This window comes from Primulina tabacum, chromosome 11 (genome assembly GCF_025594145.1).
Source record: "Primulina tabacum isolate GXHZ01 chromosome 11, ASM2559414v2, whole genome shotgun sequence".
NCBI lineage: Eukaryota > Viridiplantae > Streptophyta > Magnoliopsida > Lamiales > Gesneriaceae > Primulina > Primulina tabacum.
Genome location: NC_134560.1, coordinates 33,307,130 through 33,331,102, shown reverse-complemented (window position 1 = coordinate 33,331,102; position 23,973 = coordinate 33,307,130). Strand labels below are relative to the sequence as shown.

Here is a 23,973-nt window from a genome sequence, read left to right as displayed (position 1 = left end):
ATCTTGCCACATTATCAGTACAGTCGACTTTGAGAGATAGAATTTGCGATGGACAGTCTACTGATGAGCAATTGCAAAAGTGGAGAGTTAGAGATGAAGCCAAGGGCTAGAAGTTATATTATGAGGTGGATGATATAGTTCGTTATCGAGATCGTTTGTGGGTTCCTAGTGACGATTCTTTGAGAGATCTTATTATGAAGGAAGCTCGTGACACATTATATATCATCCATCCGGGGAGCACGAAGATGTACAAAGATCTGCAGCTGTTATATTGGTGGCCGGATATGAAGAGAGACATTCTACGTTTTGTGACCGAGTGCTTGACTTGTCAGCAAGTTAAAGCAGAGCATCAAAGACCAGCGGGGAAACTTAAGCCACTTCCTATTCCCGAGTGGAAATGGGAAAATATTACTATGGACTTCTTTGTGGGATTGCCAAAGACCATTAAGGGATTCAATGCTATTTGGGTGATAGTGGATCGTCTTACAAAATCAGCACATTTTCTACCTATCAAGACGACCTTCACCATGATTCAGTATGCATAATTATATATTCGGGAGATAGTTCCTCTGCATGGGATTCATGTATCTATTGTTTCTGACAGAGATCCGAGAATTACGTCATCTTTTTGGAAGATTCTACATGCAGTGATGGGGACCATGTTATTATTCAGTACAACATTCCATCCTCAAATCGATGGTCAAATCGAAAGAGTTATACAAATTTTGTAAGATCTACTGCGAGCTTGTGTGATCGATTTCCAAGGCAGCAGTAGTTTTTGCATTAAAGATTTGGAGACATTACTTATATGGGGAAAAGTGCAAAATATTCACTGATCATAAAAGTTTGAAATACTTCTTCACCCAAAAGGAGTTGAATATGAGACAGCGAAGATGACTTGAATTAGTGAAGGACTACGACTGTGAGATTAGCTATCATCCGAGGAAAGCTAATGTTGTGGCAGACGCATTGAGTCGAAAAGCAGCAGTTATCACTCAATTATCACTCCAAAGACTGTTGCAGTTTGAGATACAGCGGTTTGAGCTTACAGTTTATGCTAGGGGCGAGACCCCTAATCTTGCCACATTATCAATACAGTCGACTTTGAGAGATAGAATTCGTGATGGACAGTCTACTGATGAGCAATTGCAAAAGTGGAGAGTTAGAGATGAAGCCAAGGGCCGGAAGTTATATTACGAGGTGGATGGTATAGTTCGTTATCGAGATCGTTTATGGGTTCCTAGTGACGATTCTTTGAGAGATCTTATTATGAAGGAAGCTCATAACACACTATATTCCATCCATTCGGGGAGCACAAAGATGTACAAAGATCTGCAGCTGTTATATTGGTGGTCGGGTATGAAGAGAGACATTCTACGTTTTGTGACCGAGTGTTTGCCTTGTCAGCAAGTTAAAGCAGAGCATCAAAGACCAGTAGGGAAACTTAAGCCACTTCCTATTCCCGAGTGGAAATGGAAAAATATTACTATGACTTCTTTGAGGGATTGCCAAAGACCATTAAGGGATTCAATGCTATATGGGTGATAGTGGATCGTCTTACGAAATCAGCACATTTTCTACCTATCAAGACGACCTTCACCATGATTCAGTATGCATAGTTATATATTCGGGAGATAGTTCCTCTGCATGGGATTCATGTATCTATTGTTTCTGACAGAGATCCGAGAATTACGTCATCTTTTTGGAAGATTCTACATGCAGTGATGGGAACCATGTTATTATTCAGTACAACATTCCATCCTCAAACCGATGGTCAGATCGAAAGAGTTATAACAATTTTATAAGATCTACTGCGAGCTTGTGTGATCGATTTCCAAGGCAGTTGGGAACCGAAATTACCTTTAGTGGAGTTCACCTAAAATAATAGTTTCCAATCATCTATCGGGATGCCTCCGTTTAAGGCACTTTATGGAAGAAAATGTAGATCTCCTATTCATTGGGACGAGGTTGGTGAAAGAAGAGAGATTGGTCCGGATGTTATTGAAGAGACTGCCGAGCTTGTAGTCAAAATTAGTGAGAGAATGAAGACTGCACAAAGCCGACAAAAGAGTTATGCTGATAAGAGACGAAGAGTTTGCAGTGAGAGATCATGTATTTATGAAAGGTGTCATGCGGTTTGGCAAGAAGGGCAAGCTTAGTCCAAGATTTATTGGTCCGTTTGAGATTTTGGAGAAGATTGGGACACTATCTTATAGAGTGGCATTACCACCGATACTTTCGGGAGTTCACAATGTGTTCCATATTTCGATGCTGCGAGAGTACATGTCGAATTCATCACATGTGCTAAATTATGAACCTCTACAATTGACTCATGTTGAAACATTTCATGTTTGGCAATCTTAATTTTGATGTTAACAAAACTTGTTTGTTTGTTTTTAATAATCTACCTTAGTGCGCAGATAACTGAAACTGAAATAATCAGTTACGAGCCAAAACTGAAGCTGTCAAAGACGCCAACTGAAAGCATCAACTGATCAACCAAACTAGACCAGTTCAACTGATGTGTCGTAAAATGAGTTCAACTGATTGTTCAGTTGATAGGTGGTTCAGCAGGAGAACCTCAGAAGCCTGGCCAGCTGAAGGAGTGTTCAACTGATGAAGAGCCTAACTGAAGATCAGTTCAATTGAACAAGAATGAAATCCGTTCAACTGACGAGTCAACTGATTTCATCAGCCTAACTGAAGACCAGTTCAACTGACCAGTTCAGAACATCAGTTTGGAGCAATCATTTGCAGATCAAGACAAGCTGAACTAAGTGGAATCCAGATGTGCGCAAAGGTACAAAAAATTTTGTCCAGTCAAAGGACAATAATGGACGTTGCGTAAGAGCTTAAAGACAAAAGTGTTCCAGAAAAAACAAGACAAATATCGAGGAACAGATTCAAAATGCAACAGATACAATAATTGAGTCTCATTGTACGATCTAACTTCGCGCCTATAAATAGAGGGTGAAGATCAGTGAAGAAAACTATACAAGAGAGAAAAGAAAAGGGCACGCTTCAAAGTCATATCAGCTTAAGAGAGAAGCACTCAGCCCAGTCAAGGAACACTGAAACGTGTTATCAGCTTTAGATTATAAGCATATTTCCCTCAGTGTGTGAGAACACTTTCGGGTAGTTTTCGGATATCAGTTCTCACACACCCAAACACCACCACTTAAATACAGTCTTGCACAAAGACGTTAAACTTGTGTATGTAGTCTTTCTCACATAGACATTAAAGAAGTGTTGACTGGAAGGTGTTGCCTTAAGTCTAGTCTAGGAGTTCAGTTAGGCAGTGGGTAAGTCCTAGCTGGATGAGTTTGTACAAGTATTTGTATCGATCAAAGTCTTCAAATAAATCCTACCCGATGTGGTAGAAGGGGTGAACGTAGGAGCAGTTGAAGTCTCCGAACATCCATAAACATATATTGTGTATTTAACTTTTTAACTATTGTTTTCAAACTGATTTAACTAGTTAGGGTATCCGTTGGTTCAGTTCTCATCGTAACTGAACTAATGAATGTAAAAACTAATCTAGTCTTTTGGTTATTCAGTTACACAAGATATACAAATATATCAGTGTTCTTTAACGAAGGATTATTTCGAGTGTTTTCTTCTTGGTTGTATACCAAACTCGATCTAATTCATCGGTGTATACATTCTTAGAACACGAGCTATTGCAGCTCTTGGAGAATATTTGGTTTGAAGCACCTCAAGGTGCTCTGCAAATGATCCTTCAACTCCAAATATGACATATGAAGAAAAATCTGTCCAAATCTTGGCAAGGCAGGAAAGAAAACTTCGAAACAAAGTCATTCCAATGGTCAAGGTCAAGTGGCTGAATCACTCGGAAGAAGAAGCTACTTGGGAAATCGAGAGGGACTTGAGGAGTTGCTATCCAGAGTTATTCGGTAAGTTCTAATTTTGAGGACGAAATTTTATTTAAGGGGGGAGGAATTGTAAGGTCCAAAATTAAGACGACGTAATTCAACTGCATGCAAATATAGGGAATATGAAAAATGATTAATCAAACAAGTTTAATGGCATAAATTATTTGTGACATGCATGATTATATGTTAAATAGGATTTTATTGTCATTATGCATAAAAATGTATTTTTAAGGATTATTCGAGTTGTGATCGAGGAACGAAGTTTGAAAATAAGGGGTTTTTGAGGTGATTTTATACGTCGGGACGTAATTTTATCGGTGTTGGTTTTTCAACAAAAATGCGAACGTTTTGACAACCCGGCTAATAAATTCACAAAATTTATTAAATAAAATAATTTTTATATTTTAATTAAGCACTAATGGACCTAGTTAACTTCCTTAATGGGCCAAGGCTTGATTAGTGTTTTAATTAAGATATATAATGTACAAAAACCCTTCCCCCCACTCACATAAACTCACGCCCACTTTTTCAAATTCAATACAAACTCTTCTCTCCAACCAAAACACACGCACACACATGATTCTCCTAGGGCAAAGCTTCGATTTCTTTGAAGAAAATTCAGCCTAGTCTTATACGTCAAAGTTCTTCGCATCGCCATCAAATATTCGTGCATTCAAAACGCAAAGACACGCCATACATCTCCTTTTCTCATCTCCTTTTCTCGTCTATCAAATCATATTATTGTTTGAAATTAAGTTTGTATGAAAAGCATGAAATCCTTGTGAATATTTTCGTATTATTTCATACACTTGTGATAAACTCATGAATCTATGTCTCAAATCATGTTATATTTTTGCACAAAGGGGCTGCCATCTTAGGACATCAATAAGGGTCGAGTTTTACATGGTTAAGGGTCCTAGACACACACCCTAAACGTTGCACATCAAGAAACAACAAGCTGGAACTAAAATCTGGTATAGGGTGATCATAGGGCTCGATTTTCATGTATTGGTGGTTGCCTTGGTCACGGCTTGGGGCCAGGGCTCGGCCAGGGGGCTGGTTGAGTCAAGGGAAGAGCCCTAGCCACGCTAGGGTTCGAGTCGAGAGGGCTAGGAGGAGTCCTAGCATGCTAGGACTCCCACCCGAGAGCCTCAGAAAAGTCGCGTAAGTTCAGTGGCTGGTGCATGGTAGATGGCTCGGTCTAGGGACTTCGGGCTGGGCTAGGGTTAGTCCTTAGGGTCCTAGGAAGGTGCACGGGAGGCTGGTCCAGGGTCTGGTTGGGTTGGCTAGGTCTTAGGCGAGTATCCGTGGAGTCCATGTCTTGGAGGATGCTTGGCCGAGCGCATGTCCTGCTGTTATGCCTTCAGTCTCAAGCTAAGGGTCTGGTCCGTGAGTTCCAAGGGTCCGGGAGGGTGTCCAGAGGGGTTGGTCAGGGTTTGGTCCAGCATGGTTCGAGGGTGGCTCGGGAAAATCGGACCATGGCTCGGGGCTAACCTTTATGGGTCAAGTTAGGGTTTCCTTTGTATAAAATTAGTTGAAACATGGCTCACGGGGGTCGAGTCATGGTTCACGAGGGCAAAACAATTATTAAAAGTCTAAGTTTTAAATTTAGGAATTTTATTTTAAAGTTTGAAATTATTCGGGATTAAAACGCATTAAAAATGAATAACTAAAGATAAATAAAAGGTCTAGTAATTAAGCTAAATAAAATTATGAGAAAATTAATTTAAACTTAAATAATTATTTGGGACATGTTAGAGTCAATGAAATTAAGAAAAAGTCAAAAACGTGAAATTTTACGTCTAGGGGTAAAAGGATAATTTTACACCCGAAAATTAGTAAATGTTATGGCAGTACTCTGAATGCTGTTTTATATGCTAATATGAAATATTTATGAATTTTTATGATGTTAAAATGTTTATTTCAAACGTTTATGGATTTTTATGATGAAACGATAAAGTTAAAAGATATGTTGTATGCTTGTTTTTAAAAGAAAATGATATTAAATGCGTGATTTTTTTTAAAGTGATGAAAATGTAAAATATTGGAGGAGGTGAAGTAATTGTGACTATTGAGGATATGAGAATATGAATAGAGATATCGTGAGGGAAAAGGCCCCAGAGGGAGCCCATTTATGTGAGAAGGCCCCAGAGGGAACCCGACGATCGTGTTTTCATTCGATGAGGATAGACCAAAGCTTAGTTGATGGGTGAGAGTGTCGCTGATGTCTTCGCCGCCCAATACTGTGGTTACATGTAGATGGATCCATCGACTTTTTGAGGATGAGGAAAGTCACAGTTAACTATCTGGATTCAATAAAAATGAAAATTTTATATGCTCGTGATGAAATAATATATGTTATGAAATGATGAAAAGAAAAAATGTTGAGGTTTATGTTATGCATGCCATGAAAATGTTATTTTTACGTAAAAGTATTTTCACTCTTACTTGTGGTTTTAAACGTATTATTTGTTATTAAGATTATGGTGTGTTGAGTCTTTAGACTCACTAGGTGTGATGGATGCAGGTGATTACGATAATACACTAGTAGAATTTTTGGATTTTACTTCGCCACTCGTTACTTCGTCGATTATTAATTATGAAGTAGTATATATCAATCAACTTCGGTAATAACACCAGCGAAGTAAAACATTATATTTTACTTCACAATGTAAAAAACACGGGCTTCACTTCTAATTTTTTGTAACCTTTTACTTCGACAGAGTAGTTTTGATGAAGTGAAAAGTTAAATAAAAATTTGAAATTTATATTTAGTGAAGTAAAAAAATGAACCATAATTTTAATTAATTTTTCTTAAATGTTGAAGTAATAAAATACAAATTAACTCGTTATATTAAAATTGTGTCGAAGTTAAAGAAAGAATTTTAATTCACCACAACTCAATAATTGTGAAGTCGTTCTCTATTAATTACTTCACTACAACACAAAAAGATGAAATTTTTTTAAATTTACTACTTCGTCATTAAATGTAAATTGTGAAGTAACAAAAGATCAAATACTTTTTTAAAAAGAAAAGGTATAGACGTCGCTAATTTGCGACGGTTTTCTTTTAACCGTCGCTATTAGCAACGGTTTAAAATAGTCTGTCGCTATTAGCGACGGTATAAAATAGTCTGTCACTAAATAAATCGACGACAATTTTTAAAAACTGTTGCTATTTAGCAATGGTTTTTCTCAAACCGTCGCTAATAGCGACGGTTTAAAAAGTCTGTCGCTAAATAAATCGGCGACGGTATAAATACTGTTGCTAATTAGCGACGTTTTAATTAAACTGTATAAATACTGTTGCTAATTAGCGACGTTTTAATTAAACTGTCGCTAATAGCGACGATTTATAAAATGCCGTCGCAACATGCCTATAAATACCACCCTCCTCCGTTTACTCTCCCCAAGCACTTCACATCTTTGTCCATTTTTCTCTCGGGCAGTTTTAATTTCGATTTAGATTATATTTTTTAGCTTCAATTTTTAATTATGATCATGAATTTAATTTTGTTGTTAGCTTATTTTATTGCAGGTTAAATTGTTTTGTAGATTATTTACAAATTTAAAAATATGATATTTAGATGGTTTGAGGATATTATTTAAAAATACGTAGAAATAATTATAAAATTAAAGAACTAATTTTTTTAAAAAATAATATAATTAGCGACGGATTTCGGAAAGATAGACTGTCGCTAATTAGCGACGGTTTTATATATACTGTCGCTAATTAGCGACGGTTTTATAAACGGTTGCTAATTAACGAGGGTAATTGAGAAAACTGTCGCTAAGTAGCGACGATTTTTAATAAAATAATTAGCGACGGTCTATATTTCCGAAATCCGTCGCTGCCAACGACCGAAACCGTCGCTAATTTAGTTCCATAACAACGATCAATTACTTCACAAAGATACAAAACCTGTGAAGTTATACAACACATTTACTTCGTCATTCTATATAAACTATGCAGTTATATATAAGCTATTACTTCTGCACTTTACGAAATCGACGATGTAGAAGACGTTGTTTTACTTCGTCATCAGTCTAATTCCGGCCAAAGATTTCGCTAATTTCTTGGATACGACTTCGGTGATAATGCGAAGTAAAATGATACCCTATTACTTCACGTGCGTCTACTTCGGCAATTATCTACCTATTACTTCATTTAATATGCGAAGTAAATCAAAGAAATTCTACTAGTGATAATGTTATTGGAAGTCTTGATGGTTGATCTGACTGGACTTAAAGTGCACATAACCCAAGGACCAGCGTTTCTACTTTTCCGCACATGATTTAAGTTTATGATTTACGTTAAAAATTTCTAAAACTATTTATTTATGTTTTTGAGTGATTTTTGAGAGGATGATACTTTTCAAGTTTATTGCTTTTTAGGTTTGGAAAAATGTTTGACGATTTTACGATTTTCTTTGACTTTTCAAATACTAGTTGATTGTTTTATTTCCGATATTTTGAATCATATTTACCTCACTAATCATGTATGTTCTTTATTGCTCCTCATATCTAACCTCAGTTAGATCTTCTCGTGTTAAATATTCCAAAATATTATAACAAAATATGAAAATAATAAATATCAAACGTATGTTCAGATCCATAATTTAAAAATATATCATATTTAGACATGTAAGTTACACAATAATAATATAATACGACTGAAATATTCAACCTATGCTCTGATATCATTTTCTATGTCATTTATGCAATTTTGCGAAACATGGTTATGTTGGGTATTTTGAAAATATTTCACCTCGAAGGACTAAATTGAACAAATGTTTAAAAGTTTAAGGACTCATTGAGAGCATTGTGCGTGTATATATATATATATATATTAATTTTTTTAATTAAAGTACACTAATGTTTTGAGACAAACTACAAATTTACTAAAATATATTTTTATTATATTTTTTCAATTTAAAAAAAATAATCAGACATTTCATGTGTTATAAGCTAGTATAATATAATATAGAGACTATAAGGCTGTGTTTGGTAGGGATGATTAGATGAGTTTATTTTTTTTAACCCACCTAATCACATGTTTGGTACGTTTTTTATTTAATCAAGTCAATTCCTCCTATGAATGATTAGGTTATATTAGGTGTGATAAAATAATCACTCCTCACCCCCTAGGATTATTTATCTCACTCTTAATATATCATATTTTTTCCAATTTTACTCTTCTCCTAAATCCAAACTCACCACCACTTTCCTACACCAACCGCCGGACGACCACCCCCGCCGCCGGCTGACCACCACCACTTTTGCCACCGACCACCGCCGACCGTCGCCGCCCGCCGACCGTCGCCGACCGCCACAAAACTGGAAGGGCAATTTTGTCAATTCATCAAAAGATTATTATTTATCCATTTCTTAAAAATCATACCAAACATAATATTATTTTATCATTATCTATTTCAATCATTCTTTTTATCATTTTTCTCTTAATCATTTCATTATTTTATCTTTCAATCAAATTGTAACCTAAATATTAAATAAATTTTAAAAGTAACCCAGGCCCATTTTCGTTATTGGTTTTTACCGACAAATTGACAAGTTTGACCCGTTGAAAGCCCACATATACGGGTCAACTCAAATTGTTCAGACTTAGGGCATCGAATTGGGGTTTCTCTTCAATTTTGTCTACTTTCTGAGATCATTTAGGTTTCTGTGAATCCATGGATAAGTTTGACAAGCATAGAGCTGGGGATAGGTACATCACTAACTCTGATGATCCCCGTAACTACAATGATAGCATCAGACGCGGCGGAGGCGACCCTCCGGGCTACGCCTATCGTCAGGAAAATTTTAGAGGTAGCGGCGGAGGACATGGTGGTTCTGCTCAGCGAGGCGGATTTATCAGTGGTGGTGATGCGTGGGAAGATATCAGGCCGTTTGAGAGTTCACCACGCCACCCTTTGCCGCATGGTGGTGGTGATGGCGGCCTTGGTGGAGGATTGAGACCAATTGGTGATAATGTTGGAGATTTTTCACCGATGGTTGGTGGTGAGGAAATTGTTGGAGGATTTCGACCTATGGGGGGGAGCGGTAGAGGATTTCGACCAATTGGAGGTGCTGTTGGAGGAGAATTCCGAGCAATTGGGGGTGGGGCTGATGGTGCAAGGTTTGGACAAGTGGGTGGTGGCGGGGGTGACAGATTTAGACCAATGGGTGCGGCTGATGGCGAGAGGTTTCAATCAATGGGTGGGGGTAATGGTGAAAGGTTTCACCAAACGAGTGGAGGTGGTGACAGTGAAAGGTTTGGAGCAATGGGTGGTGGTGGGCGCTACGATGACATGTTTGGAGCAATGGTCAGTGGTGGGGTTGATGGTGAAAGACTTCAACAGATGGGTGGTGGTGGTAGAGATGATGTTGGAATGTTTTGGCCCAGGGGCAGTGATGCTAGCAGTTTAAGACCAATGGGTGGTGGTGTCAAGGGCGGTGGTGATGAAATGTTCCGATCAGTGGATAGAGATGATGGAGGATTTGGTTTGGACAATAACCGCGGAACGCCACCCTTTCTTTCTGGGCAGAAGCGAGGATATTCTTTTTATGCTAGAGAAAGGTCCCCAGGTACTTACAATTCAGATTTTAAAGTGAATTATATTTTCTAGGTTAAATTTAGAGCTTCGGTTGGCTGCACGCATTTACTGCAGCAAAATATTTTCTTTAGGATAGAATTTGGTTGCTAGCATGTAATATAGCTTGCACAGAATGACAATCAAATGATTAGCTCAATACAGATCAAAATTGGAGTTTTGCTGTTTCCATCCTCTCCCATTAGGTGTTGAGCTTGCAATGAGTTGTTTATATTAGGTATAGAGCTTTGGGATTTATGTTCATATGCCGTGGGTGCACTGTTAGTAGGCTTTGAATTTTAAGAATGTATTAATGAAGTAATGTTTACATACTTGAATATGGTTTATAATCTATTCGTTTTGTTTTATAGTTTTATTCTCTTTACTAATTATTTTTCTTTGTCCACATTTGGATATAACTGATAACTAAATTGTATAAGATGCATTTGTCTGTATTTTATTATCAGACCAATTTGATGGAGGTAGTTTTGTCAAGCTTTTCGTTGGATCTGTTCCGAGGACTGCCACTGAAGTAGATGTAAGTTTGTTGTATTGACGAATTATAATTTGTTTCAAATTCACAACTTTAAACTTGGCTTTGATTTTAAAGAGGTTTATTGGCTCTGTGATTTGTCCTTTCTATCTTTGTCGTCTATCTTCTGATTAGTTTCTTGTACGAGTAGATACTAATAGTACACTGTAGATGCAGAAAAGTAGTCTGATTTATTACTAATTCTTTATAGTATTTGCCTTGCTTGATGTACAAGGAGAAAATACTTATTATTAATGCCATTGTCATTTGTTTTGATCACGAAACGTTTCATATATTATATCAATCTGCAGTCTCAGGTGTGTTTAAACTGATAAGATGAAGAAACATATGAATTTTACTTTTTAATGCGATGCATTTAGTTTCAGCTTTGATTAATCTGGTCAATCGTTAGCCTTTTTTGTGTTTTTATTATTTATTGTTCCTTTCATCTGATCATGTTAGATACGACCTTTGTTTGACAAACATGGACGTGTTCTGGAGGTCGCCTTAATCAAGGATAAGAGGACTGGTCAACAACAAGGTATGTGCATTTGTTCAATTTTAATCGTTTATAATATTTGTGTGAATATGTCTTTTCAGGTTTGTTGAGAGGCTGAAGGAAGCCGCCATAACCTTATGTTTCTCAACAATTGTTTACTCTTCCTATCTTTCCTGCTCAAACTCCGTCATCCGAGGAGAAGGCACAATTAAAGAAATACTATGAATCAAACCATGTATATTGACTGAGAAGAGGGATTAGTTTTGCTTTTATTGCCACTCTCGATTTGTGGCATAGTCTAGGAAGTATTCATTTTGGTTTTTCCTAATTTGTGTGAAACAATCTGTTTTATGTTAATAGAAATAACAATCTGATGCTAATTCATCACCAAACAGTATTAGCATTCCTTTTTTTTAAAAAAAATTTAAGTCTCCCACTTGGATGCATGTAAATGGTGTGATCATTTATAAAGAGGGTTTAGATTTTGGAAGATGCTTAGGAAAGTTGATTGATTTTATGGTTCTGTCCTGATTTCACGATTTGAAGTTTGAGGTTGCAATTAGTTGTTTTATTATTGTTGCTACCTTTGCACCTGTCGGCATTTAATAGCCCATTTTGGTTGGTTGTATTTTCATGAATGCGACTGATAAATGAGATGTGGTTTGATTTGAGAATGAAAGAAGTAGTTGGCTTGCCTTGTAGTTGGTACCCATAGTGATGCTGCTAGGTTGGATCCTCTTTACATTTTTTTGATGTATCGCCATTTTTTAGATGTCTGAGTAATGTAACACTTACTTCCAACTGTTATATGGTTGTGACCAAATCCGCGTCCTATTATTGTGGTTTATGCGCAATTTCGATTGTTTCTAGAAAATGATATATTTCTTCGTAAAGTAGAAGATACTATGGTGGTGTATGTCTATGCCAAACATTTTTTTTTATTTTTTGTGGATGGTGCATGCTTAGTGTATCTGAAATTTCGTTTACATATGGTTTTGGCCTCACGAGTAAGGTAATGCTTATCAGAATATCTGCGTCGGAGTTCTGAATTCTGTGTCGGAAGAGCAAGAATGAAGTATATGTACTTGATGACCAAGTCCACTTTTTTGTGTTAGAGCAAGTTTTTCCTTTGTCATGCTTTTTTATGATGTCTGCATTATTGATATTCAAGTGGAACATGTTTTTGGGATTTTGCTTCATGCTTTAACATCAAATGGTGGATGTATTTTGTGAAAGTTCTGTTGGTTGTGATGGGTTTATTTGATAACAGAATTCTGCAGGGTTTTAGCTCTAGCTGCTAATTCCAGATTTGGATTCACTGCTTAATCTGTTCTGTTTATGCATTTTTATGTCTTAAATACTAATCTCGAGTGAATCTGTTGGCCCTTCAATTTACGTATTTGTTAATTTGACGCAATGTGAGCTGTGGTTTAGTGATGATGGAATTATATTGATGTATGGATGCAGTACTTTGAATTGACCACTTCTGCATGCCATTTGATGCATTTTATACCATTTTATTCTCATTATACTGCGAAAGCTGGATGCATAATCATGTGGCTGCGAGCTTTCGTTTATTCTTTAATTCTGGGTAAAGATCCATTTCCTTGTTGGAACCATCATGAATGTTTAGCTAAATCTAGAAACTTCTTACAGTATTCAGCAATGCCAGATTAATTACAAATCAGTTCTTGATTTATTTGTAAGATGAAATGATATAATATTTTAGTTTCTTCTAATACCTCAACAACTTATTGTGAATGTTTAAGTATAGTCGGATATGCATTCCGCATTTCATTTTGCAGTAGAATGAATTTAGCGGCATGATGATGCTGGATCTTGCTGTGTTACTTCCATTTAATCTTTTTAGCCTCATTTACTCTTCTATTTCCTTTTGGTCTTTCCTTCCAACTTAGTCTCTTTATCTTTCCGAGTTATTTAAGAATAGAGAGAACGTACATTGTTGAAGAGACTTTTAGGTTCTTCAATTCAATTTTTTGGTACAGTGCACATTCGATGATCATGAAAAAATACTTGGTTTTGTGTAACTTTTGGAATGCAGAGACATGATCTTTATGAACTGGTCTAAAAGTGACTCTATACCTTGTCTACAATTCTCAACTTTTAAAGATGAATCAAACAAAGGGATTCTCTTCTGTGATTCTTGTTAGACTTGAATACTTTGATTCTTCTGCTAGATTGGTCTATCTTCAACTTATCACCGGTTTTTATTTTTTTGATGTTTATTTTTGGTACATAAATAAAAGTAGGGTCTATTTTCAACTTATCCTCAGCTGTTTTTTTTTTTTATTGTTTATTCATTAAGTTATTTATGTTGTGAAACATTCTTCTGTGAGCTTGTTATTGGGCTTGATTTTTCTGTTTATGGGTTGCCTAGCCATAAGGTCATATTGTGATTCTTTTCATCGTGGACTATGTGATTGTGGTGTTGGTGCATTGTAAAGCATACTAAATTGACCATGTATTCCTTTTAAATTCAGTTTACTCTGATGGTGAATGGATTTTCTATGTTTATGATTTATGAGATGCACCGGTGATTTTAATTTCTGTTAATTGGATTTGGTTTTGATCCAGTAGGCTGAATGTGCATCTGGTGTCTTTTGTTTTTGTTTGCCTTTTCTTTTACTCTATTACTTTATTTTGTTTGATGAGATTGAATGGAGCTAATTAATGAATGACCGAGTTCAAGAATTTTCTTGTTAATTATTCTAGTAGGTTATTATATGTCTTTTTTGGTTCCACATCTCATCCTTGGATCTACTACGGTTTGATGTAATATGGAATGTTTGGTTTATGATGCCTGGGGCACAAGGTAGGTGTTAAGGGTCTTCTGACATTCAAATGATATTTAAATCAACTTCTATGTGCTTAGTATTTTAACCATGATTCATTTCAATGTTTGTTGGTAATGGTCGTACTGAAAAAACTGCCCAACATATTGTGATATTATTTTACTTATTGTACTTTATTTTGTTAGTCTTGTAAAAGGTACAGATTGTTGGTGGCCATTCTACAATTTGCAGATGTACCATAAGCACTTTATATTAATGAAAGTGATGGCTGGTAGTGATGTGCACAGATTTACTTCTTGTTGACATTATGTTGGAATATCTGTTATTTGTGTCTTCTCGTTTGGTCACTAATCACACCAAATGATTTTTTGACTGATGATGTTTTAATTCATCACAACACGATAATTTCTTGTTTTTGGATACTAAGAGCCTTTGATGGTAGAAAGGATTAATTTTACTGCTTAGTGAATTTCTTTTGCTTTTGTTTCCATGATTTTCTTGAGCCGTGTCTTGAACCGGGATGAAGCTACATATCTTGATAAAATCTGGACCCTGACTTTTGATTAATGCAGGATGCTGTTTCATCAAATATGCTTCTTCTGAAGAGGCTGATAGAGCCATCAAAGCTCTGCATAACCAGTATATTTTGCCAGGGGTATGTTCTCGGTCTCAGTTCTTTATCCTGACATTTTGGACCCACTCTCGTTTATTTTATTCGGTTTATACAGGGATTGGGTCCAATACAAGTCAGATATGCGGATGGAGAGCGAGAGCGTCTTGGTACTTAACTGATGGTTCTTTATATTTTAACTTGTTAATAATGCTTAGATAATTTTGTTTCGAAATTTTTTTGTCCTTGACACTGGCTGCCAATAGTTGCATAATCTCTTTTATTTATGGTTTTTAAATCTGGTGAATTTGATTTTTATCATCTTGTGGCCCTTTCGGTATTATTGCAGGTGCAACTGAGTTCAAGTTATTTGTTGGGTCATTGAACAAAAATGCTACCGAAAAGGAAGTCGAAGAAGTATGTTTCGTCGCTCAGAGTTTGGTTTATCTTCTTTATTTTGAAAGATAACCTTGTATTTTCTTCCTTCATTAATAATTAGAATGCTTGATGTTCTAATGACTTTTGGATGGAAGTCCCAATCTCCGATCATTAAACCTTTCACACCTCAACTTTATTCTGGACATAGGCTGGGTATGTGGTTCAGATAATGAGTATCTGTGCGATCCACAGTTTCAAGTCTGTAAATATTGCATTTCATGAGGAGTTTGTCCGTGGCTTACCGCTTGATCGAGTTTCTGATGATATTACTTGTCATTCTGAATGTCATTTTGGTTCATCTTCACATTAACAAAGGAAAATCCAAATGAATTGTCACTGATTTTTCATTTCAGATTTTTCTCCCTTATGGTAGAGTTGAAGATGTCTATCTTATGCGTGATGAGACGAAGCAGAGCCGTGGTATGTTACCCCTCTCTTGTTTGTCTGGAGTCTCGCACTAAATATTTGAAAGTTAGCCACCTTTTGATATCATTAAATTTCTCATGCAATCTGGAATATGAACTCTGAATTGGAGTGTCGTGGCAAAAGTAAACCTATTTTGTAATTTTTTCTTGTTTTTTTGTTTTCATTGGTGCGACACTTGTTTTGTTTATATTGTTATGTGGTGCTGGGTTAAATGCATGACCTATAATAATCAGTGGCAGCGTCATTTCAGAGTTGAATTTTTTTGTTTTGTCTTGTGTTTTTTGATAATTCATTATACTGTTTGAAGGATGTGGATTTGTCAAATACTCTCAAAGAGAGATGGCACAGGCAGCCATCAATGCTCTTAATGGAATATACACTATGAGAGTAAGCTCTGTACATGTTCATGATCTTGCTTTGCATTCAATTACTGCTTGTACTGTCCATTCAAGAGACATTTGGTTTCATATTACAGGGATGCGAGCAACCATTAAATGTAAGGTTTGCTGACCCTAAAAGACCTAAACCAGGGGAGTCGAGGTAGCCTTTTAAAATAATTAATACTTTAGTTCTTATTCTTTATTTTTACCCAATTATCTTGCAGTGTTATTATTATAGGGTCATGTATGCTTAAGAAACTTTCTGCTATAAAGTACTTTTATGTCAAATTTAGGTTTGATAGTTTACTCAACATCGCGTTGTCATCTTAATTTTTGTTTCTAGATGTTCATATAAAAACTTATTGCCTATTCTTAGAGAATATTTGACTTACTCATTAAAACAACTTATAAACTCTCATGTCTTATAAGCTATTTTATGAGCTTATAAAAACTACGATCTTATTTTAAAAACAAGCTGTCAAATTGTTTGAAAAAATAAGATAATGAAGCTTAAAGTTGTTGATGCGTTTGATACTATGAGAATTTTTTGTTATGATAATTAACAAAAGAACATAACATTATGAAATTAATAAACATGATTATTTTTAAAACGTACATATAATATATAATTTTATATTTTGATTAATATAATAATTGTTAATAATAATAATAATAATAATAGTAATAATAATTTTTATGTTAATTATTATAGTAATTATAATAATTGTTGTTGTTAATGATTACAATAATAGTAAAATAATAATACTAATAATATTAACAGTTAGTAACTAATTTTTATAATTAAATAATAATTAATAATAGTTATTATTATTCGTGTAATAATATTATTAGAAACAATAATTATATAAATTATTATTCATGTAATAATAAAATAATATCATTATTAATTATTATTAATATTAAAATGATATCAATTATTATTATAATACTAATACTAATATTATAATGATAATGATAGTTAATTAGTTATTATTAATTACAATAATACTTATACAACTATAATATAATTATTAATAATAACAATAGTAAGTTACGATAATATTAATACGAATAATAATAATAGTTTTTATTTATAAAATTGTAATTATAGTTATTATAATTAGTAATATTAATTTTTCAATATAACGACGAAATTATTTATAATATATAATAATATTAAAAAGAATAATAAATATAATATTAATAATTATTATTGACTATTAATCAATGTATATATTATGTAGACGACGGTATGTTTGAAATGTTATAAAATATATGAGGATAATTTTTTTTTTTAAAACACATTCAAATAAGATCTTAAAAAATGGTGGGGATATTCATCTTTTTTTAAAACAACTTATAAACTCTGAAACTTGTTATTTTGACAGCTTATATGTTGTTTTTTTAAAAAAATTACCAAACAAATTTCAGGCTTATCTGCCAATCACCCTCTTACTTATGTTTTATATTTATTATCATAAAATTCAATTTTATACTTTCCAGAGGTGCTCCTGGTTTTGGCGGTATGGGTTTTGGGCCTCGTTTCCATGCTCCAGGGATCAGGTAACTTTCTTCTCAACGTGCTTGCAATCTACCAACTTTTCCATTCTCCTTGAGCTCACCTTTTACTTTTATACACCTTGGCAGATCAGCAACAGACCTTAGTGAGTCTCTCCATGTCCATATTCCTCCTAATTCATGGCCTCCAGCAAGCAGCATAGGACCACCTTCTACTCGTGGCATGCATGGGTTTGGTAAACAGTTACCTGCTAGATCTGGGGATATGACAGTCTCTTCCATTCCAGTAAGACCATTACCTAATCTCCATTGAGACTATTCTCCATTTTACGGTGTGTTGTGCAATCTTTTTGCATGTTTTTACTGCTTACTTTCATTTTGTTTTTTAATGTAGTTATTTACATTTCTGCTGTTATATGTACTCAATTACTATAAAGGCAATACCGTTAGAACTTTTCACCCTAAAAATTTATAACCACCGCTTCATATAGGGATGCATTTTTTTTTGGGCGGTATATTGCTCTAGGTGTCCTTTGGTTGTGTCGTATTAGTAAATTTTTGTTTGCCAGTGTGTAAAAACATTGGAACTATATGATTTTCTCACCTCTGTCCAAGATGTTTCTATTTGTATGTTTATTATTTTGGTGCAACTCCTAGGGTCCTATTGGAGGCCTTCCTGGAAATTCCAATGGTTCACTTTCTGGACCTGTAGTATCTGCTCCTATTGCACAGGTAATTAGTGAAGACAACTATTTGTATTTGTTTTATATCAATCATATCCTAAAAAATGATTTTATCTCCTTTGGGCTTGAGTTTCATTTCAGAACCTATAGCAAATCTTTGCCACAAGTTCCATTTATTTGACTTTACACTGGCTTTGCAGAAGTTGTTCAAGTCACCACAGCATTTGACATCTTCTTTGCAGTCAATGCCTCCAAATACAGCTTCTGCCAACACCCAGAGTTTGCAAGGATCAAAAATACAACTTGGTTCAGTGCGGATGCCTCACCCCGCTGGTGAAACTTCTGGAAATCATGACCCATCATCACGACAGTTGCGTGGATTTAATGGGCAGCCACATATTCCTCAGTCTCAAGGTCAGCATCACGCATCATTGACTCCGGGACATGCACCTGGCTTGGCGAATCAACAACTTCTTGTGCAGCAATTTCAATCTGTCAGTCAATCACCATCATCACATTTGGCTCAAATGCTATCACAACAGAAACAAACACTACAGGCTACCTTTCAGTCATCACAACAGGCCTTTAACCAGTTGCAACAGCAAGTGCAGCAGCTACAGCCGTCAAATCAGAATTTAAATGCCCATCAAGGTCAACAAGCTATTAAGCAGCAGGTATCAATAATTTTAAACCTGAAAATACAGTTCTATCCTCAGTTGGTCTGGTGTTTTCTCCACAAAATCCGGTGACGGTTCTTTTGGTGATGTATTGACCCACTCAACTCAATTTTGAAGGTGGTAGCAATCCAAATCAAATTCAATTCTGGTTGCAGTAATATGAAATAATTTAAAATTCCTTTTCTTAGTATGAGTTGTGAGATGAGGTTTTTGCTAATAAAATTGGTGGCATCCGTTTTTGGGTATATACTGGAATTGTTGTTGATTTCACTGCTGCGCCATTTTTTTCTAAATTGAGTTATAATCATAGGAATATGCTTTTGTTCATCCAGTTTCCTTGGGCTGGAATGGCATCACAGGCTGTTGCCAATACCCCTAGTGTACAGCAGGCAGGAGATGCAGCTCCCACTACTTCTGCTTCATTTTCTGTACCTGCTACGGATCCATCTATGGGTATTGTTAATTGTATTTGGACGGAGCATACTTCCCCTGATGGATACAAGTATTACTACAACAGCTTGACTGGTGAAAGCAAGGTATGGGCCACAGTGTTCATCTATGGTCTTTCATGAGATATGCCTTACGATTTTTGTTTGGCTGTGGCAGTGGGAAAAACCTGAAGAGTTAATGAGAGATGAGCAGTCACGGCAACATAATAAATCATCTAGCCAACATCCCCAAATGCAGTCTCAGACACAAGGACCATCCATGCAACAATTTTCACTGAAGCAAGTACTTCAAGGTCAACATCAACCACATCTACAAAACCAGATGCAACCGTTGCAGCACTCTTCTCAATTATCTTCGGTCAGTTTTTTTTATGTACTTTTCATTACAATTTTGGAGGTTTAGCATAAAATTTTTACCCTATATATATATTTTGATATTGCAGCACCAGGGTCAGGGAGTTTCAGCCAAACAAAGTTCCAAGGTAATTTTGTGGTTCACCTAATCATAATTCTGTGTTTTTCCTGAAATTTAATTTGCCTGAGAGGTTTCAAGAGTTTCATTTTACTCTACTCCATCAGTTTATCTATTTTCAGGCCTTTGTTTGTAATTTAGCTGTCAGTTTTAGACCTCCTGAATGCTGTATATGTCTATCGATCAACAATGCAAATAATGTCATTCGCGGCTAAATCACATTACCTTACCATCGATATGCTTGCCTTACTAATACATTTTTTTTATCTATTGTTTACCATGCTAGCTATAGTGTTGCAGATAATGAGTGAAATTTGTGTCCCTTTTCATTATTATTTACTATTTATTATTATTGTTATTATTATTGTTGTTAATTTTTGCATCATGTGTTTATCTCTATATATGTTGGCATCTGAATTTTTCAAAAAAAAAATATTATTGTTGATGTTTTTCATTTTTAAGATCAATGACATCAGATAGTACTTGAGAGCTTTATTTCGATTTTCTTCAAAATAATAATTGATTCCTTGGAATATCAGGAACTTGGTTATGCTCAAACACCTGTAGGCATTGGTCCAGGGAATGATCCAACACGCTATCAGCAGGTTAGAGTAATGAAATGTCTATCCATCTATGTTTTTATTCTTTTACGTAGTTGTCTAATTGAATGGATATTGTTCTCATTGCAGCACATTCCGGTTTCTCAGGAGTGGATGTGGAAGAATAAGCCTTCAGGTTTCTGCATTTCCCAAGCTCTTAGTTTTGTGTCGATGGGGGAAAAATCAAATCGTGTTAAAAAGACGTCGCCATTTGTCGATTGGCACACGGCTACCTATCAATCCGTGTCTTTTTTTTTTCCCCATTTTTAATCAAGTGAAATCAAAGGAAACATCTGATTCTGTTCGACCTCTTCTGGCCTTGCGTATAATTTGTTTTTTCCCGTAGCGCCTTCATATATTTTAATCTTGTTTTATCCTTAGGAACCTGAAGCAGATAAAAAAGAACTGGAAGTGCACGTAGCATTCAGTGGGGACTAGAGGAGATAAGACAGGAAATGGAATGTGGGCACTCTAGTCTCCGAACATGAAAGGAGAGCATTACTCATCGTTGACCAAATATTTTTTCTAGAGTTCTCAAATGCTTACGACCCCGTCACATATATATATCTGATTTGTAACCCTTGTCATTTGTGATTGTTTTGTACCAGTGCTGCAAGACTATCATGTTTCAACCTCGTTTTTTCATCTTCCTTGTCTTTGATGTGCTCCTTAGGTTATAAAACGACAGCGATATCGTTGTATATAATTAATGAAACTTGATGGATTGAGTAGAGAGCCTGAGCGACCAAATAAGATGGGTTTCCCCTGCCTGCTTTATTGCCTGAATTTTGTGGAACTTGCAACTGATATGACTCTATGTATGGCTGAATGATTCGTGAGATTTAGCTTCAAAATTCCTACTGAAAATTATAATTGCATGGTTGGATAACACGCGCACACGTTAATTCTGGGAAATATGAGGGAACAAATTTAATCAAGTATATTTGGGTGAATTCAAATGCACATGAGAGATGGAGAACATGTATCCTTGGATGGGCAAATTCTTATGTTTATCCTAGACCTGGTTACGATTCTATGTTCAAGTACCCATGAAAGGTGGAATCGGAATCTAACCACTTGGATGTGGTCTTGGTCCGATTTCTGATGGTTTCGGCTGATTTAGTTATGATTTGATCCGATCAGAGTCAAACATGTTTCTTTAAATTTCCCAATTAGACAGTAAAATATATGTTTCTTTAAATTTCGAAATGCTAGGATAAAAGAATGAAACGATTCAATAATTATATTACAATTTAGAAAATACTATAAATATGTAATTTTTTTCAAAAGAAACAAAAGTAGTGGTTAAATTTAATTTATAATATAATGAAGGAGCTTAATTATATAAATTATATGACACTACAAGTTCATAAAATTTGATATTTTCATTTCGGTTATGGTTCCAGGTTCTGGTTCTAGTTTTGGAACCAAAACTAAAATTCGGTTTCGGTTTATTATTTGATGTGATCTTAGTGAAATGGATGAGCCGGGTAAGGGGTTCAATCGATCAAATCAATAATTTAATGTTTAGGAATTTGAGTGAAGATAATAGCTTCGATAACACCTGAAAACAAGAAAGGAACTCGTGAATGGGCGTCGGAGGAGTGTCCGGCGTAGCCACTCCGATGCTTAAGTCAGCAGGTTAGAGATGAACACAAGCGAATATACATGAGAATCTGTGTAAGTGCTTGAGAGTTCAAAGATTTCAGAATCTGTAAATGACATTAATACCTACTATTTATAAGAGAAAATGGGGTAGGTACCTCGTTTCCAGTGCCACCTACTAAGTATGGCAAGTCGGCTGCCCATACTATAGCTTCTGATGACTTTTAGAACACTCCAAACCCATGTTGTTCTGACAGATTAGACAGCCTGTATCAATCACACTCGAGTGTGGTGCAATTCTCGAAGTGGCCCCCCGGTGGTAAGGTACCCGGGTGCTTGTATGAGGGCCCGGGCTGTTGATTACCCGGGAGAAGAAGAAGTGCCCGGGTAGTGAGGAGAATACCCGGCATATTGGCTCTGATCTGAGTTATCCAATTAATACCCCCGGTCATTCATGACTCGATCCTTATGGGGGTATCACCACCCATCCTTAAAATAGTCGGGCTAGAGTCATACTCGCTGTCCCGATCAGTCATACTTGTAAAATAATTCAGTGTGTGTAAGAGCATCGGGTGCTTCAAATATCCCAGAGATGGGACGATATACCGTGATCTGATATCACCCGGGCTTGGGATAAGATGTCGGGGCTTTATGTCTTCCGGACTTTGAATAATGTACCGGGGCCTCATGTCTTCCGGACTTTGAATATTGTGTCGGGGCCTCATGTTTCCCGGACTTTGAATATTTTTGTCGTTTAGTATTCTCGGGCAGTCAGAGGGATGTCATTATGACGCATGCTTTAGCTTTTAATCCGCCGAAAAATCGTTTCGTATTCCGAGGTAATAATGAGCCTGTCTCTTCAATTTTGGTACGCGTCCTTTCATATGTCCGCACAATTTCCTAGATCCATCCTAACCGTCCGATCTACCTTAGATCAACGGTGGAGATTAACTCTCTCCCTCTATATATAGTACTTCACTAGTTTTTCAAAAATCATTCGCAAATTCAAACTTGTGGCCAAACTTGCAAATTTTCCTCTTAGCTCTCCGGCGCATCAATTTCTCTAACTCCGGCAATCTTCCACTGCTTTCCTCCCCAGATTCGTAAGTTCTCTCTTTTATTAACCATGTCTGATTCTACTTCTTCCACTTCAGGGGCCAATGCGCAAGGCTCGCCTAGTGACGAGTCCACCGCGCTGCGCTCCGATTCACCCCGTCTCTCCTTCGCCGTCGCATTCCTACCCAAGTTTCCCAAAAATCCTCAGCTCATCAAACCAAGCCATCTTCCTTAAAACCTTCTTCCTCTGGCCACTCCCGAGCTCTGCAAAAGAGCAGGGGTAAAGGCAACGCCCGGGCTTCGAGCCCTCCTACCACTGAGACCCCGGGGGTTCCATTGTTCTCCTCAATGAGTAGCACCTTGTGCTCAGGGGAAGGCGAGGAACTCCGAGTTCTGGGGGCTATTCCTTCCACCTTTTCTATCCTTATACCCGGCCCCTCTGATATGGCTGATCAACCTCCTCCTAGCTATACAACCTTCTTCCGGGACCAGGTTAGAAATGGTCTCCGGTTCCCCATCCATTTTTTCTACATTGAGGTCGCCAAATTTTTTGGCGTGCCTATTAACCAACTCCACCCCAACTCCTTCAGGATTATGGCCTCGGCCTATGTCCTTTTCAAAATGAACAATCTTGTTATCAACCCCCTCATCCTCCACTACTTCTTCTCCTGCAGACTCGGAGATAATGCCTTCTCCCTGACTGCCCGGTTAAATGTCTGGTTCCTTGATG

At 36.3% G+C, this 23,973-nt stretch overlaps 1 protein-coding gene across 3 annotated transcripts; it reads left to right on the top strand.

Annotated features, from left to right (window-relative positions):
- The first annotated feature begins 9,458 nt into the window (after window positions 1-9,458).
- On the top strand, window positions 9,459-21,313 carry LOC142518894 (flowering time control protein FCA). 3 transcript variants are annotated; one of them, XM_075621744.1, is made up of 19 exons: window positions 9,459-10,481; window positions 10,954-11,024; window positions 11,481-11,559; window positions 14,903-14,985; window positions 15,059-15,110; window positions 15,290-15,357; window positions 15,732-15,798; window positions 16,112-16,191; window positions 16,280-16,344; window positions 17,688-17,747; window positions 17,832-17,988; window positions 18,360-18,434; window positions 18,586-19,059; window positions 19,395-19,598; window positions 19,669-19,869; window positions 19,961-19,993; window positions 20,523-20,588; window positions 20,673-20,718; window positions 20,964-21,313. In XM_075621744.1, the coding sequence occupies exons 1-19, from the start codon at window positions 9,587-9,589 to the stop codon at window positions 20,969-20,971; spliced, it is 2,784 nt and encodes a 927-aa protein (XP_075477859.1). In that variant the 5' UTR covers window positions 9,459-9,586; the 3' UTR covers window positions 20,972-21,313. The 3 variants fall into 3 exon arrangements, with proteins under 3 accessions (XP_075477859.1, XP_075477860.1, XP_075477858.1); XM_075621745.1 differs by having other exon boundaries at window positions 9,460-10,481; window positions 18,628-19,059; window positions 19,955-19,993; XM_075621743.1 differs by having other exon boundaries at window positions 9,460-10,481; window positions 19,955-19,993.
- The last annotated feature ends 2,660 nt before the right edge of the window (window positions 21,314-23,973 follow it).